Source organism: Lonchura striata, chromosome 11 (genome assembly GCF_046129695.1).
Source record: "Lonchura striata isolate bLonStr1 chromosome 11, bLonStr1.mat, whole genome shotgun sequence".
NCBI classification, from domain to species: domain Eukaryota; kingdom Metazoa; phylum Chordata; class Aves; order Passeriformes; family Estrildidae; genus Lonchura; species Lonchura striata.
The window spans coordinates 9,618,904-9,636,295 of NC_134613.1; the positions used below are offsets into that span (position 1 = coordinate 9,618,904).

General features: G+C 40.1%; 2 protein-coding genes across 10 annotated transcripts in view; one reads left to right on the forward strand and one right to left on the reverse strand.

Annotated features, from left to right (window-relative positions):
• Nucleotides 1-10,055, forward strand: part of APBA2 (amyloid beta precursor protein binding family A member 2) — an 86,260-nt gene extending 76,205 nt beyond the window's left edge. For 3 of the 4 annotated variants that reach the window (XM_021532005.3, XM_021532007.3, XM_021532003.3), the window contains 4 exons: nt 272-484; nt 1,264-1,383; nt 6,513-6,653; nt 8,129-10,055. In XM_021532005.3, coding sequence (XP_021387680.1) covers nt 272-484; nt 1,264-1,383; nt 6,513-6,653; nt 8,129-8,200 — 546 coding nt within the window. In that variant the 3' untranslated portion in view covers nt 8,201-10,055. The remainder of the gene's footprint in view (nt 1-271; nt 485-1,263; nt 1,384-6,512; nt 6,654-8,128) is intronic. The other variant, XR_002465586.3, reaches the window with a different exon arrangement.
• A 362-nt stretch (nt 10,056-10,417) lies between these two features.
• ENTREP2 (endosomal transmembrane epsin interactor 2) overlaps nt 10,418-17,392 on the reverse strand; it is an 86,497-nt gene continuing 79,522 nt past the window's right edge. For all 6 annotated transcript variants that reach the window (XM_077785880.1, XM_077785879.1, XM_077785878.1 and 3 more), the window contains 5 exons: nt 16,576-16,651; nt 15,316-15,906; nt 12,460-12,534; nt 11,444-11,772; nt 10,418-11,048 (listed from right to left, as the gene is read on the reverse strand). In XM_077785880.1, the coding sequence (XP_077642006.1) occupies nt 10,872-11,048; nt 11,444-11,772; nt 12,460-12,534; nt 15,316-15,906; nt 16,576-16,651 (1,248 nt within the window). In that variant the 3' untranslated portion in view covers nt 10,418-10,871. The remainder of the gene's footprint in view (nt 11,049-11,443; nt 11,773-12,459; nt 12,535-15,315; nt 15,907-16,575; nt 16,652-17,392) is intronic.

Here is a 17,392-nt window from a genome sequence, read left to right on the forward strand (position 1 = left end):
CTTGGCATCCAGTTCCACCACTTCCTACAGAGTTAACCATGTGTTAGTGCTTTCCTTATTAAACTTCTATGGCCTTCAAGAAACAGGTGGAGGATGCCCCTGAAAACAAACAGCTGTGTTCCAGTTAACATTCAAAGTCATGCTACCACCTAATGGCAAAGAAGAGAATTTGGTTTGAGATTTATAGATGTTATTTGGGAACAAGTGAGATACTCATGCTCAAAGTCAGAAAAATCAAAGCAAAAAAAATGTTTTTCCTTTTTAATTGCAGCTCCAGCTAGAAAAACAGAAGGGAGAAATTCTTGGGGTAGTGATTGTGGAATCTGGATGGGGATCCATTCTACCCACCGTTATCCTGGCCAACATGATGAATGGAGGCCCTGCAGCACGTTCAGGAAAACTGAGCATTGGAGACCAAATTATGTCCATTAATGGTACCAGTTTAGTTGGTCTACCTCTTGCAACATGCCAAGGCATCATAAAGGTACCCCAAACTTACAACTCTATGCTGTAGATCATAGGCCAACAGAGGTGTAATCTTCTGACAAGTGATCCTGTAGATTTCCAGCAGATACAATTTTTCATATCACTGCAAAAAAAAATCAGTAATCTGTCATTAACAAAAAGCAGAATTGGAGATTCAGGAGTGATAATGCCCAGAAATTTAGGGCTGGAGAGCTGCAGTTTTGTTACTGGGCTATGACAAATGAGGTCAGGTCTGTAAAGCTTGCCTGAATTAAGTTACTCAGTCTTCAAAGTTTTAAGCTTCCTCACAGCCTCCATAATAAAATATGAAGATTAAAATCTCCTAATCATTTTTGGGTTCATGCAGATAAAATGGATGGAGGCTGGAAGACTGCAGGACAGATCAAGTGAGCAAATGAAGAATCTGCAGACACGATGGAATCCCAGAATGCATTATCTTTAGTGACTGAGACTGAATCTGATGTCTGTGCAGATTTACCAAGAGCAGCAGAAGCAGGAGATTAATTAGCCATATGATGGGAAAGAGCAAGTCAGTTTTGGGTTTTATTGGAAAATTTGTTTAAATTTCTGTAGTAATTAAAGGCAAAATTTTAATGTTTTGTTGAGCCAAATATCTTAGGAAATAAATAAGAGAAATGTATCTCTAAGTTAACAATCAATTTCTGTTAACTCTCGCTTTCTCAGATCATCTGTTTAACACTCTCGCAATTAGGAAATCACAGATAAGGGCACAGCAAGATTCATTTCAGAAATACTGACTTTTGAAATATCTTACAGGGACTCAAGAATCAGACACAAGTCAAACTGAACATTGTCAGCTGTCCTCCTGTTACTACTGTCCTCATAAAACGGCCAGACTTAAAATACCAGCTGGGCTTCAGTGTACAGAATGGAATTGTAAGTTTCCGTGTTCATTGGTTGTTTTGGGTTTTTTTCCTTTATTTTTTGGTTTTCTTTGTCAAAAAATATATGGAAGTCCTGAAAGAATCTTGCATGACCTCACTTCTTCCGTTTATTAAAACCTTAAAGTCTCTGAGTAATATAATGCAAATGGATGATACTGGGAGAAATCCTTGAAGGGTTTTCTTACATAATAAAGCAATAAGATTTATAGTCCAGATTATTTGGTGCAATAGCCTGATCATGTAAAACTGTCAGTGCCAGAGTTGCAAGGAAATGTTATGCTGAAAAAGGTTTTTACAATTATAGCACTTTAATCTTAGATCTGATTCTGTTTATCTTTTTAAAATTTCACTATACACTCACTAAGACTTTTAATTTTTCTTCTGCTGTGCATAATTTATGTGGCTCACATGGTAGTAGGCATGGGAATATAATTGTGACCTCCTATTATTAAAACTAAACTCTTATAAAAGCTAACCTCTCATTACAGGTTATATATAGGTTGTGGCCTAGGTACCCCTTGTCTGTGTGCTGCAGCTTCCCTGGAATAGCAGCAGCAAAGAGAACAAATGTGGCAGTGAACACTTACCCCAGGCAGCTCAGGGTCCTCCTCTCTCAGTTCCTCTTTCCCAAGCCATTCTCTGACACCTTTCCAAAGCAAACTCCCCACAACTAACTCAGTCACTGGCCCTTCTGGGGGCTGACACTAGCATTAGAGACTGGCTGTAGTGCAGGACCACCACCATTTCCTCTTCCTCCAGTCTAGGAAAAAAGATAATCAGGCTACTCACACAGAAAACCACATCACAAAGGCTGTGGGCTCTGTCCCCTGTTCTGTGAAATGCATCGACTGAAGCTGCCAGATCTCTGTTTGCCACGCTTTGAGAGCTGGAAGAGTAGCAGGTAATTGCTACCCATGTGGTCCATGAACCTTCCTGCACTTCAGCAAACAGATGGCTCAGGAGTGGGTTTGCAGCTCTCCTGGCTGTCTCTCAGTTACTGCTCCACCCAAGTTTAAAACATTCCTCCCTAAGATTACATGTAAAGGACACTGCTGCACACCCTGGCCCAGCTGGATCCACTTTAGAGTGGTTCCCACCCCAGGGTCTGGTTTCACCTGGTCTCACAGAGGGTGCCCTCTCAACTGATCTCATTCCTAATTGCTTGCCTTTGTAAATCTTCTGTGTTCCTCTGGTGCTATGACCAAACAAGGGAATACATTTAAGGACCTTAGCAGTAGTGTGATTATCAAGTTTTCAGGAGCCCATTCATGGCTTTGATGGAGGTGGGATCAGAGCTGGGGAAAAGAATCAGGCCGAGGTGGATTAGGGGCATCCCATGCCCCCACATGGACAGGGAGTCTGTGTGACAATCTATTCATCTTGTCCCTGCTAATCATCTCCTACAATGACTGGAACCTCATTTTAGTAAATTCTGCAGGCTCTGCTTGTTTTCTATGTGCTCCCTCCATCTACTGGCCATTTGTCACCACACTGGCAGATCATCATTCCTTCCAGTTAAATGAACAACATTCAAATTACATCAAATGTAAAGTTCACTAAATTCAGCAAAAATATCCTTTTCATATAGGAAAAAAAAGCCTTGCAGTGCATTTCATTTATGAAAAGTCTGTTTGAATATGAAAGCCAGTGAACAAAAATATGAGAGTAACATCTTTTGTTAGGCTGCTATGGAGACAAACCTCTGGGCCTGTAAAATCCTTTGCTCTGAAAAACGCTTTCAACATTTGAAAATACAACTGCAGTGTCAAACTCTGGTAGTTTGACACTGTATTCTTTAAAAATGGTTTTGTAATAGCCAGCAAGTCTTACAAATTATGATCAGAACCAGAAGTAATATTGTTCTTTTTTGGCTCGGCATTAACAGAGCAAAGTAATAAATGGCTTGTCAGAACAGATAGAATTAAATGTCTCTTTCTGGTAGGCCATTACCTCATTATCCATGCAGCTGGGACTTATTTCTGTGCCTCCTCTGACAGCAGCTTTGCAGTGGTTCCTTTTCACCCTGCCTGTCTCATCTGTGCAGGATGCAGAGCCATTATGGTGGGAAAAGCCCATGAACACACACAACAGCTTCTGGCCACAGAAAGCCCCATCTGAGCTGGCTTTGCCTGCACAGGGTGTCAGGCAAATGCAGACACTGCACTGCTGCAGCTGAATAAAGGATGTGCACACACACAGAACAACTATGAGTGTTGTGTGATGGGGAGGTGAGCATTAGATGACCTATCAGTGACCTTCCGAATCATTATGCTACAGTTCTTTTAAAATTATGTTATTTAAATACAAGTAGTCCTTATGTATCACATTATTGTTTTCTAGATCTGGTACTTGTATATCACATTTCTTTTTCTTGATTGTGAAAAAAAAAATCTGTGTATTACATTATATTTTCACTGCTGATAAAACACCACTTCTCAGTCTAGATCTCACTTTCTGTGAGAACTTTATCTACCCCATCCCTAGCCTAGCACAAGCTATCTAAAAGTACAGTAAAACTTTACAAAACATTTTATTCTTTCTTCCTTGCCTTTGTTTACTGTCATTTAAACTGGCAAAAAATTTACAGGGTTTCCACAGTGTAATATAAAGGTGAGATGAGGAGAAATCTGGTTTTAATAGGTTATTGATTAACCTATTTACACAGAATAAAGTTTGTCTGGCACTATTTTATCCTTAATGCTTTGCTACTCTATGGACAGTTGTAATAAAACTGATTGTGAAGCTACTGAAGTTTCATATCTGATGTGCTACAGCTTGTCTAAGGCATTGCAAACCTCTCACAGCTGAGTGCATTGAATCAGTGTGGTTTACAATTTTTTTTTTCTTTTTTCCCCCCTGCAGTTTACCGAGTCAATAGAATATAGACTCTTGCTTACAAGAAGCAGATGTGTCTTCCTTTATCTAATATTATAGCTGTTGCCATGTTCAACAAATACAACATATTGAAGAGTTCTGTCTGAATAAAATAATATTTACTGAGAGGTACTGCTCAGTTTAAACTCACCAGCTTCAACTGTCATAGCTCCACTGGCTGGAGACAAAACTCTTAAGGCTGATTTGAGTCAACCTTTGCAAATACAGGAGTCACTAAATGTGTGCTGTAAATGCAGTATATTTTTTTCTCTGTGTGTTCTGTCTGGCTTAGCAGGGTCTGGGAGCCTGGGCAGAACCACTCAGTCTCTGTGTCTGCTTCTTTTTCTACCTCATTAAAACACTTAATGCTCACAAAAGGAAGCTGCCTGCCTCCCCTGGAGAGGGATTCCTGAATGAAGAGACCACTTTCTATATCTGGGGCTGTTAGAAAGAAAAAAAACTCGCTGATGGTGTTAAAAGTGCTAAAAGTGCTTTGAGAGCTACGCAGTGAAAAAGGCTCTGGATAGATATGCAAGCCATTATCTTTGCCTTTATGCCAGTGGGGTGAGGGATTGTATTTCCATTTGCTCCAAAAGCTTTTATTTCAGCTGTACTGTCTCTCTATTTTCTTTTCCACCACAAAAAATATATTTACAGGGTTTCTTTTGGTACATGCTGATTTTTGTCCTTTGTGGTTACTGCTCTCCAATAGCAAGGAGAAAACTTGTTCTAACAGTGAGTTGCATTGAGAAGCTTTCTGTAAAAGAGATTTGTGTAGTACTGCTTATCTTGTGAGCTGTGTGATTTTAAGGTAGACTACCTGCAAAACAATTCATTGTACATGACTGAAATTCAACACACAATTCTGTGAAGTGAGTGCTTCTTTCCATTGAAGCCCACCAGAAATACTTCAAGGACTACATAACTCAGCCACTGGAGAGAGCATGGTGGAAGATAAATCTCACTGCAGGAGGAATGTGTTGGGTTTTTCATTTTTTTTCCCCTGAAGCCTTTTATAAGCAAAGAATAACACTATATTCTCACTCCTCATATAAAACAGTCTGAACTTCAAGTGAGAAGGGATTTCTTTTTTTTTTATAGCATTATTATTTGTGGAGAGGAATTAAAGGAGGCTGCTAGTGCCATACAGGAAAAGATTCCAGTCAACCATAAACGATGTTTTACCTTCAACAGGTTCCAGACTGGCCATCTCCCCACATACTGTGCTTTTGAATTAGGTAACAAACTCACTGGGGCACAAGTCACATCTTATCAGATTTATATTTAGCACTGAACAAATGACCAGATCGCAGCAAAGAATGATTCTTGGCATATCATTCTAACCGTTCACATGAACTGCAGAAACAGGCATTAGCTGATGCTCCAGCACTCATTTCTTTTCCTCCAAGAATTGTTTTTTCTCAGTAAACAAAAGGTAAATCCCAATGCTGCTTAGTTCCAGAGATTCGAGCAGCACATTATCTGCCTTGTGTGATTCATGGACTCAGTATTGAAATAATTTGCCAGCAGTTTCTATCTAATGCACAGCAGTCTAGTCTGCCAGGGAGGATCCCCGTGCAGCATAGATACTGTTGCTAAGGAGGAAACATTCTCAGCACCGGATTGAGATTTCTCTTTCAGCCTGGACTCTGCATGTTGTAATCTCAGAATGCTTTAGGTAGCAATGTCTGCTGGAACTGTGTCTGCTGACTGTAGTTCTTCTTGTAGAATTATTACCCTGCTGTAGGGGTCATAGCATTCAGAACTCGTGCCTGGTTCTTTCCTGGAACCTCAGCTGCCAGTTAAAGAAAATGGCCTAATTTGCCTCCTTCATCCCGAGCTCCCTGTGGCAGCAGCACTGAGCAATGTGGAGGGAAGCTGTGACCCTGGAGAGCAGAGCTCCCTCCTCTCCTGCAGGGGCACAGGAGGTTGTGTCCCAGCAGTGGATAAATCAATCTCTTTTCCCCGTCTCCACTTCTGCGTTGCTACTACCTGTATCACTGGGAAAGGTATTTTTATGTTCCCAGTCAGAGAATGAAAATGAAAATTATAATAGGCAGAAACCTCAGAAAAAAACTCCCTCTAACAAACCAATAAAGTAACATTTAAAAACTCATTGATTAATACTTTCAACAAGCATCTTCTGGAATCCTTACAGTGTCACCACTCATTATTGTGCATGAAATCCCAGTGAGTGCTGCATCATGGTATTTCTGAATTTCACTAAACATTGCTTTCTCTTGGCAGATTTGCAGCTTGATGCGAGGTGGAATAGCAGAGAGGGGAGGGGTAAGAGTGGGACATCGGATTATCGAGATCAACGGGCAGAGCGTCGTGGCTACTGCTCATGAAAAGATAGTACAAGCATTGTCTAATTCAGTGGGAGAGGTAAGGGAACAAAGTCTTTATCAAGGAAGTAAAATAGTTGAAAAAATATATGTTTCAGTTGAAAAGAGTATCAATACAGCATTAAAATCACCAAATCAGTAAATTGAGTTTGGCACTAATAAGAAACAACAGAATTTTTTTTAACAACTAATGATGCACATTCACTGTATTCTTCCATTCATTTTTAAGAGTTCCTGGCATAATTCTGTACCTTCAACCTACTGTCTGAATTAAATCAAGTGATTAAAGGAAGAAATCACTTAGGGGTGTTGGCTGTGAAGCTGTCTCTTGGTTCATCACTACAGCATCTGCCATAGAAATTAATTACTATGTCTGAGAGATGCAAACTGATATACATTTTAATAATTTAATTTCCAACTTACCTTGCTAGAGAGATCAGCAATGAATAAGCAAGATTGTCCAATTTTTCAAAATCCCTCATGAGTTTAATGGTAGTCTAAATACAGAACAATGGCCAGATCTCCCTCTAGTTCCTCTGACAAAAATTAAAAACAGCTGGTTTCTTCTGGAAAATGGTATCTGACAAACAGTAACAGAGTATGTGCACTTTGTCAGGAGCAAAGCTGTAGATTCCAATAGCCCCTCCATGCCTTTATGGTTCCCATTTACTGTATAACTTCTCACCTAACAAAGGAATACAGCATGAAATTTTTCTTCTTTACAGCATTTCTTCTTTACCTTGGTATCTTTGCATGAAGCAAAGATACCAAGGCAGCTGGCGAGGGTCTGTATTATCAGTTAGTAAAGTTTCCCTTCCTTCCTCTTGTGTTGTCCAATAAGTATTTAGAGCTGTAAGTACAGTTCTGGTGGAGACCTGATTACCTGAGTCTTGCACTGTTATTCTGTGAAATCCCTCTGGCACTGGGGACTGGAGTCCCAGGACTCCTTGAGGAAGGAATTTAAGTACATTAGTCATAGGAGAAACTGTTCCACCAAGCTCTTGACTGGCATTTAAACATCAGGTAGCAAAGTCCAAATTTTGTGTTCAGAGGATCATACTGTAATTAGGAGAAAATATTAAATTACATTCCCACAGAGAAGGAAGATAGAATACAAATATAAGTTCCATTAATACCAGAACGAATTTTCAGAGAGATTTGTGCTACTTCTTATTTAAGGTCTGTAAATTTTACGGTAATCGGAGTAGGGTGTATCAACAAAAAGTGTTTAGGTGGCTTTTAAAACTATATGATGCCACATCATGTAATTGACATTATTAAATAATTTAAAAACCAAAACAAAACCAAACAAAACCCCCAAACCACATGGAAAAAAAGCAAAGACAGCAAACCAGCATCCTAAAACCTGAGAACTTTGAACTAGAATCTCTAGTAAAAAATCTATAGAAGCCAGGACAAAAAATGCACCTTGGCCACAGGGAGAGACAGATGGGGCCTTCTGGATTATTTTAAACTAGTACCAGCTCTATTAATGTCTGTGTAATCACTTGACAGATTCACATGAAGACTATGCCAGCTGCCATGTTCAGGCTTCTAACAGGTCAAGAGACCCCCCTGTACATCTAACATCTTCCATCCAAGCTGAAGCTGTCTTAGCTGAAGAGAATTTTGTATTTTGTATGAATGAAAGGCTTGGAAGATGACCTGAGGACTCCAGAACAAGGAACAGACAGGTGTCTCTGCCTTTTCTCTCCTTCCTTTCTATTTCTTTGACAAAAAGTGTTGAGAAGGATGGTCAAGGACAATAATCACTGACAAAAATCTTTGTAAACATTTAAGTATTTTGAACATCTTCTAAACTCTTTTCTCATAGAACTTAAAACATATTTATTTGTAACCTTTATGTGGAGTGATGTATGTCTGTCTTGTTTGATAACACAGTGAATGTGAATATTTGATGAATGAGACTGCAGGAGATGGCAAAGAGAAGCAATTAGATAAAGTTCTGGCTGCCTCAAGTTAAAAAAAAATCCCAGTCCCATAAAGTGGTCCAATACTGATGACTTTGCATAATTTTAAAACTGGTGCTGAATCGATGGTATTTCAGTGGAAAAGAATGTGTGCAGTTCAAACTTTTAGGCTCTACTGTAAAGAAAACCACTGTAGTACTTGATATTGTTATGACAAGTGTAACCTGTTTGGCAAGGTGTGAACATAAACATGTAACAAGTGTTTCATATGCTAAATAAAGAATAATTGCCACAAGATTAAAATCAAAATATTTATTTAGATACATATTTATTTTTAATGCTTGTGATTTTTATGATTTAACAGAGTTATTTCATGGATAACTTATTGCACAGGTTGTGTAATGTATGTGTTGGGCTGGGTTTTTTTTTTCTTTAATTTTTGCATATTACTTTTTTGTTCATATTAGCTCAAAATGGGAAAGCCATGCTTACCTGTTTCTGTCTTTTATAAAGCATTCTTATTCCTAAGGCAATGTGTTCTGAATGTAAATTGTTTTGACAAATAACCTAGCACCATCAGCAGTATTAGAATGTGTATAGATAAAAAACCTAGTAGTAAAGTTGTATTCCTTATGAGATAAATGTTAATTGGTGTAACTTTGTCTATTTTTTTTCTTTTGGCCAAGGCCTTGAAGAAAATACACTGTGACTTAAGAAGCCTTACCATGCAGTAACTAAAGAGCTTTAGATGACTGTACTTCAAGGAGTAGTGTGTTGCATGCAACTGACCTTAGGAAAGAATTAACCTATCACTAATAAATCTGAAATAAGAAAGGAAGCTTGCTTATTTTGTTTGTTGTGTAACTTTACATAGTAAAAAATTTCAAGTAGAAGATCATTTAATTCTTCATCTAAGTGCAGTTGCAAAGGTCACAGATTTTTTTTTTTAAGGAAATATTCTCTTGAATTAGGAATTTGTGTATCATTATGATCTTTAGAGTAGAAGCTTTCAATTAGCATACCTTGTTGCCACTGGATGTCACTGTAACTTCACATCAATACAGAAGCATGCTCTAATGAAAATACATTAAAATGGATGAATCTGTAAAACTTAAACTACCCATCTTCAGCTACATTCCTTTGTGACCTTTTCACAGGATGTCTGCCCAGCTCAGAGTGACAAAAATGAAACCAGTATATGATTAAACCTCAAATGGAAACTAAGGCTACTGACAAGCACTGCTGCAATAAAACCCTAAAATCCTGAAACATCAACCTGTGGTAGGTTCTTTATGAGAACCTTTTGTTTAAGGCTTTACCAATTCCTCTGAAAGAGCCAGGATGAAGCTTGCACTGGAAGATGTTGCTGGCAGACCTGTGTTTATGCTGGTAATGAAATCAGTGTCAATATTTACTTTTTGGTATTTTTTTTAAGATCAATGTTAAATAAATCATAAACACAGCAGAACCACAATAACATGTTTTAATAATAAAATTGTCAAAACTATGAATTGGAGTAACACTTCTTTTTGAAAATACTCAAGGCTCTGCTAGATAAAAATTCCTCTAATTTCCTATTAGCTGGTGTTGATAAAAAGTTTGTGAAAGATGCTTTTGGAAATGCAGAATTTCAGTCATCTTCCCTAATGCATCTTTTGGTCACGCTGCAGAGGATTTAACGTCAGTTCTTGGTCGCTCAGGCTACTGCAGGACTGAACTGGTGAACATTCAGAACAGAGCAGGAATAAACCACATTGCAGCAAGTACTGGAGTTTAAAAGGGCAGCCCTGGGAGGGGGGAGCAGTTTTAATTGGACAGATCAGTTAGTCTGGAATGAAAGACACTGGAAGAACAGATTAGAAGCAGCACTGTATGTGTGTATAAATCACCTTTATGTTTGTATCCAAATCAGTTGTTGAAAAGGCAAAGTCCAGAAATACTTTTTTATTAAAACACTGACGATAGTTAAAACACTTTGAGGTACATTAAATAAATACAACTTTTAAGTTGTACAGCCAGTCTCTGGTGGGTTTGCAATGGTTTTCAAGAAATGCTGGGCAGCATCAGTAGCATTTCTGTAAGTACAGTGAAATAAATGCATTTCTGGTTGGGAAAACACTTGTTATGACTTCACTAATAAATCAAAAGTTTGCAAAAATCAAGGCTGAAATTTACATTCAGAAAAACAGCTGTTCTCATCCTGCTGTGGGGAAAAAAGTGGAATTCCAAAGGAAGACACTTTTTCCTTTCAAAGTCATCCGCTAGTTGTTTCTCCCATCCTGGTTTCTTCCACAGCTCTGTGCTGCCATGACATACCTGTGGCACCCTCAGAGGATGGTTTCCCGGCACACGCCGATCAGGCTGTGCGGCCGCTCCCGCTGCAGGGCACGGCCGAGCCGGGGCGCCGCGGCCGCGGCGGAGCTCAGCGCGCCGCAGCTCTGCAGGTGCAGATCCTGCAGCCGCTTCCCGCAGCTGCCCGCGTCCTGCTGGGAGCTCGTCATCACCTGCGGGAAAGGCAGCAGCGGAGCAGGAAAGAATGGGGAAAACAGGGTAAGAACAGCTCTCGTTTAAAAGGTTCAGTCTCTGAAGAGTATTTCATTTAAGCTAACACTGCAACTCTTCCAAAGGAGGTTCAACCCCTCCAGAATGCCTCCCACTTCTGTCCTTGCAGCTCGTCAGTGCTCAGGACTGGGCACCAGGAAAGCACAGCCAGGCTTTCTGTCTGAACTGCAGTGTAACATGTATTGCTGCCCAATAAATAGAAATTATTTCTTACTAATGCCATGTAATATGAAAGAGTTTCCATAGGAATTGTCTGAAGAACTTAAACTGCAAAAACATTTAAATTAGGTATTTGTCTATGGAAACTGGACACATCTTTAGAACATCAGTGGCCTACCTGGTCTATGATATTGGCACTGAAGATGGCTTCTTCCATGTGTCTCTCATCAGATTTAATGACTGACCGTATGCTGTTCACTACGTGACGCACTTCTGGAGGGAGATTACAGTTTGAATGTTCCAAAAATTTTGCCACTAAAATTTTTGTGTCTTTATAGGCCTTAAGGTCCACTAAGGAGTGTGGCCGCTCTTTCGAGACCGTGTGAAAAGCCTTTGGCTTTAGGTGCAGATCAATTTTCCTTGAATCCCTCTGTTTTCCAGTTGGTAGAAAACTGCACAAAGAATGCTGACAAGCTGAGGCAGCCATATGAGAACCAGAGACAGGAACTAAAAAAGGGGGGGAAGAATATCTTTAAAGTAATAGTTTAAAAAAAGAAAAAGAGAAAAGAAAAAAAGGCAAAACAAATACTGTCACAAAGTTTCTACATTGTCATAAAATGTCTGTGGTGTTTGAAGAGTAGCAAAAACATGCAGTCAAGGAAATACTACAAATTGGGTAATTTTAACCAGGAGTAACTAGGGGCAATCAGGAGTAAGACCTTCCCATAGCCAAGGAGGACTGCCCTGAGAATGAGTGTGTGAGTAATGAAAGTACTGCACAAACCAGACATTTTTGTTACCTCCACCTTCAAGGACTTCAGCTGACTTTAATGATAAGGAAACTCACCAGCTACTCTGTTTGTGTACATGTAACTCAAAGTTTTAGGCCCAGTCCCTCACCCCAACTTTAAGACTAAAGTTCTGCCTATTTCTAGGCCTTGGAAATTATATGCAAGAGAGACTAGTGAGAAACACAGAGAAAGCAAAAATGCTGATCTAAACGAGAGGACCTAATTCAAAGGATTGATTTTCATTCAAGGCAGGTTCCATCAGCATTGTACACCATACATGTATGCTGTTAACTGTCTTTTCTGCCCCAGAGTTCTTAAAGCTCATTTCTCTCTCAGAAACTTTTTATTATTTTTAGAAGAAAATAAGGAAACCCATCTTCTGCTTTAGAAAACCAATTCTCACCTGTTTCTCCTGTAGCTGGAGATAATCCTGCATCTTGGCACTGCCTGCACACAGAAGTCCAGGCACAATTATCACCTTTAACCAAAGGCAGACAGAAAGAGCAAAGTCAACCCCTGCTGTCCTCTGCCCAAAGCAAGGAAAAATACACTGGAACCGTTTATTATATCCTTTACAGAATGAAACTACTTAGAAGAAATACTGCTTGCAAAATGTCCATTCATAAAGAGAAGCTACTACACCCAGAAATGCCTTATGAGTTGTTACACAAACAGGAAGGCTTCCTCTGTAATCCTAAATATTTCAGGCCTAAGTGCTGAAACTATGGCAAGCTCCCTAAAGAGGCAGACCTCAGACCTATTCTGTATTTCCTGGGTGGACAGAGTTTATATGGGAAAATGGGAAAAACGAGAAAAATTATTCCCTCTCATTTCTACAAACCCAGCATTTTATTCAACATTTCTCCTCCTTTTAAAAATATATTATCATCATTTTCAGTGCAAATGTAGTACACCATTGTTTAAATTAATGGGTAGTTTGAGCAGGATGGTACCTGATGAGCCAATCAATAACAAGTGGTTATGAAGCATCTAAAACCAGATTTGGATGCCATCTAATGACAGTTTCTGGGATTCCAGCACAAGGATCAATGATGATGAGATCACACTGTACAGTAGCTACCACCTGCAGTCTTTTTCATTTGTGACAAGATGGAATAAACCCTTACATTTGGTTGTTAATCTGTTTCCAAAATTGAAAATGGTTTTGAACTTCTAGGTAGCATAGGAGAGGTTTTATTCCATATCTCCAGGGACAGTTTATAATGAAAAGCTGGCATAATCCTCTCCGGTGGAGTGAATAATTAAATGAAGGAAACAATGTAAGATGCTAAAAACACAGCAAATCTGTAAGAAATTAAGAGAGACAGCTTCTAGTCTGTCTTTAATTTGTTCTATTATGCTTAAGTACTGCAGCACATGAATCATGGCATGGTTATTAAGAGGAGACACTTCAGAGGTTCTGTCTTCCCATCCATTACTAAAGTGTTTAATCTATTTGCAGCAAGTCAAAACTACACCACTGGACATGACCCTGAATTATCTGGAACACAAACACTACAATAATCACTCAGGCACTTAACTGATACAGCCACATAGTCTATCATAGCTGATTATAAATGAAGTTTATTGTAATAAATGTCTGTGCTAGGAGTTGATTTTTTCCACTTTTGCCATGACAAACTTTACAGGCAAAAGGCACAGAGCAAAATATTGCAAACCAATTTGCCAAACAAATGTATGAAGAAATACATCTAGGCTTAACTAGAGACTCAGGTCAATCCTTCCCTGAAGGATTTCATTAGGAAGTGTCTCCTGTAGGCAGCAAAGTAGGTCAGCATCCAGCCCCTCTGACTCACTGCTCTTGCTCCCCCTCCCCTGTGTGTCAGTATCTCTAGAACTTTCTCTCCCTCTTTACTCCAGTCTCTGCTAAGCCCAGTTACATCTCAGTAATGTCCAACTTGTGTCCCTCCATGCCACTTTACTAGAAGAAATGAAGAATGTATTTAGGACACGTGAGAAAAGAAGGCAGGGCATCTGTTCCAGCAGGTTTCCAGAGCTGGCTGCCCATGGCAAACACATGGAGCACAGCTCTGGGAGCTGCAGAGCCTGATCCAGAAGAGAAAGGGTTGTTCTTGACTTCCACAGCAGAAAGGATTCAGAAATTCCTACTTACTGTCTGCTTACTGGCAGCTTCATTGCACATATGTCCTAGCAGAGTAAATGTCATAAAATAAATGCAGACTTCTAGATTAAAGATTCACTTTTCCTGGCTCAAATGCAGAGGCTTAGACATTTCTAAAGGTAAAAGACATTCAATTACTGAGCTAAGCATGAAGTCTCTGAAATGATATTATGAAGATGCAAGAAGTGCAACAGAACCAAAACATCATCCTAAATGAAATCAGTTATTTCAATATTTTGTCTCCTTTTGCTCTGGGTTAGTCACATGATTCTTGCTCTAGATCCCTTAGAAAGCCTGGTGAATAGATCTTGTGGCAGCACAACCCATGACATCTTAAAAAGCTTTTAATCTTCACTTTCAAGCCACTTCTCCAGGTTACCCTTCTGAATCTCTCTAAACAGCTTAGATCCCATTCAAATAGTAGACAGTTCTACATTCCTGCTATTATTCTCTACTTAAATCAACCCTTTCTTTTTCACTAACAAGGATATTTTTATGAAGCCACACTGTTCAGCTAACATCTCCTCTTCTCTTCCCTACTTTTCTAAAAGGAGATTCATAGAAGACACCTCCACGACAGCCAAAAGCTTTCCTTTTCCTTTATCATCTTGTCATGTGCCTCATGTTCATTTCTTTGTCCTTCAAAACGTATCACCATACACCTCAAGTTGCCACTAGTCACAGTGACTGCCTCTGACATGCCCCAATACTGCCAATGTCAGTGTCACCTTGAAGAAACACATCCTGCTATACAACAAGCGTGACAGCTCCAGTAATAGTTTCCTAAATAAACCCCAGTTGCCATTGCACTTCTTCATTTAGGCTCTCAGTAGAACAGTAACAGAAAGGTGGGGAAAACTACTCAACACATGGTTTTCTGAGCAGTACAGAAATAATGGTGAAATTTAGAAAATCTAAAATTAACTTCACTCTGTCAATTTTTTCATTTCTATTCTTAAAAATTTTCAAATGTACAAAATATGCATGGAGCTAAAGCCTTCACACCTAAGAAAGCCTCTCTGGAACGCTGCATATAATTTCCAGCAGCACCAATTGCTGCACAAATCAATAGCAGTACTTTGCTCCAGGTTTGCTGCCCTGTGCTCCCACACCTACCTTCAGTGGCAGACGAGCAGGACACAGGGGCACTGCTGGAGCGGACGATGGTTGAGGCTGGGTGCTTTGGGAGGTGCTGGGGCTGGGCAGCAGCCTCGGGGCCACCTGCACGTGGTGAAGCATTTGCAGGCCCAAAACAGGGAGAGGTCTGGAAAGCGGCAGGAGGCCGGTGGAAGTCCACACAGCAGGTTTTCTTCTGCTTCAAAGGTGGTGTGGCACTGCTCTCTTGAGCAGAACTCTGCAGTTCTCGTTCTGAGGGGCTGTAATTCCCTGAGGAACAGTCCAAGGACCTGCTGTGGGCACAGTTCTTTTCCTGTCCTTGAGACCAGTCTGTAGAGGCTCGGCTGTGGGAACTGTCACCCTCATCAGGAAAGGCCTCTGAGCGAGTTCTGTGAAACCTGCAGTGAGTGTGGCAATCCAGGGCACTGCAGCTCTGGTTTGCAACCCCCTTAGGGGTTATGCAGTAGGGAGAAAGATCTGCAGATTGGAGAGATCCTTGAACTTCCAGTGAACAAAGATCTTCAGAGGAGTAGCTACGGTCTGGAATATCAACAGCCTCAGAGACCATCAAAGAGGTGCTCTCAACAGAAACTGCAAAACAAGAGATTCGGAGAAAAATAAAAACTTCTTGCCTGCCCTCCCAATCATCTCCCTCCCAGTGTTCTGTAGACTGACTTAGATTTGGCAATCTGCAAGTTCTTTTATCAATAAAATCTCAAAAGCTCTCAAATGAAGAAGGCCAAACCAAAAACCACTGAAGTAATAGACTTCTTTCTAGTGTCCTTCAGCAAAGACATTTTTGTGCTGCTCTTGATACTGACTTTTCAACTTTAAATGAACAGGTGCCCTGTACTGCTCCTCATCTATTTGCATCCCCAGCATCTTTGCTTCAGGCAGCAAGCTTCCTATTCAGGCTCCTGGAAGCCATGGAGAAAACTACTCTTTGGAGGAGTTAAAGGGTCAGGAAGCCACCCATGGGTGCTGACAATGAGACACAAGCTGCAAGGAATGTGCAGGACTCTTCGAAGAGAAACTACAGTCACCAGATCCACCTCAAAGGACCTAACTAGAGCTTGCTTTGTCTAGCAAAACTCTCCTCTGCACTTCCACCCCCAGCCTCTGACTGTGAAAAGGTCCTTCTTGCCATGAATACTGAAAGCAAATGATTTTTCCACCATTAGGAAGAGCAAAAGAGAAGAGAAAGTCTGCTCAAAACTCCCACTTCCATCTCCAAGGAGACAAATGTAAAGTCACAATCACCTTGTGTGCTAAAGTCCGGGGTCGTGTTCCTCTCTCCCAGGCTCGATGCAGACACTTGCTGAGCAGCACCAGTGACCTAAATGAACATTTGGAATGAAAAAGGTCATTAACCTGCAACTCACCAAAGTGTAGTGCTCAGGACCCGAAGGACACACATGACAATGCTGAGTCGCTTTCATATGAGCTGTTATTCAGACTGAAAGCTATTTAAAGTATTTTACATCTTTGGGTCAGGAGCAAATGCAGGGCAAAAGCAAATTCTCAATGCAATTTTACATTTTTCAAGAATCTACAAGGTAAATTCATCTTGAGTTCACAGGCACTTGGGGCTGCAGGCTCACACTACTAAAGTTAATATCTGAGTTTAGTAAAAGCAATCTCTCTTTCTACAGTCTGTGTTTCTCATATTGTGCTTGTTTTTTTGTTTTTTTTTTTGTTCACCACATCTTATCACCCTAACATAGGAGAGAGAAAACCAGAAACCACAAAAACAAGCACAAGAGCAGTATTTTCCCTTTGTTGTTTGTGAGGATGTTAAGTGTTAATGTGTTTTGAAGCCCTATAACATCATTGCCACCCAGGTGCTCTCCAGCCTGGTGGAGATTGCTGAATGGAGATAGTATTACCACTCACCTTTTTTCTGAAGGGGTGGATATAAGGGGGTAACTTCCCTTCACTTTTGAGAATCATGTGAACATGATATAGAGTCATTCCTGCTGGAAACACTGGATCCATAAATACCTGAAATTTAGGAAATTTTCTTTCTACTTTTGATTAGACTTTGGATTGGACCTTGTTGCCAATATTGATAGATTTT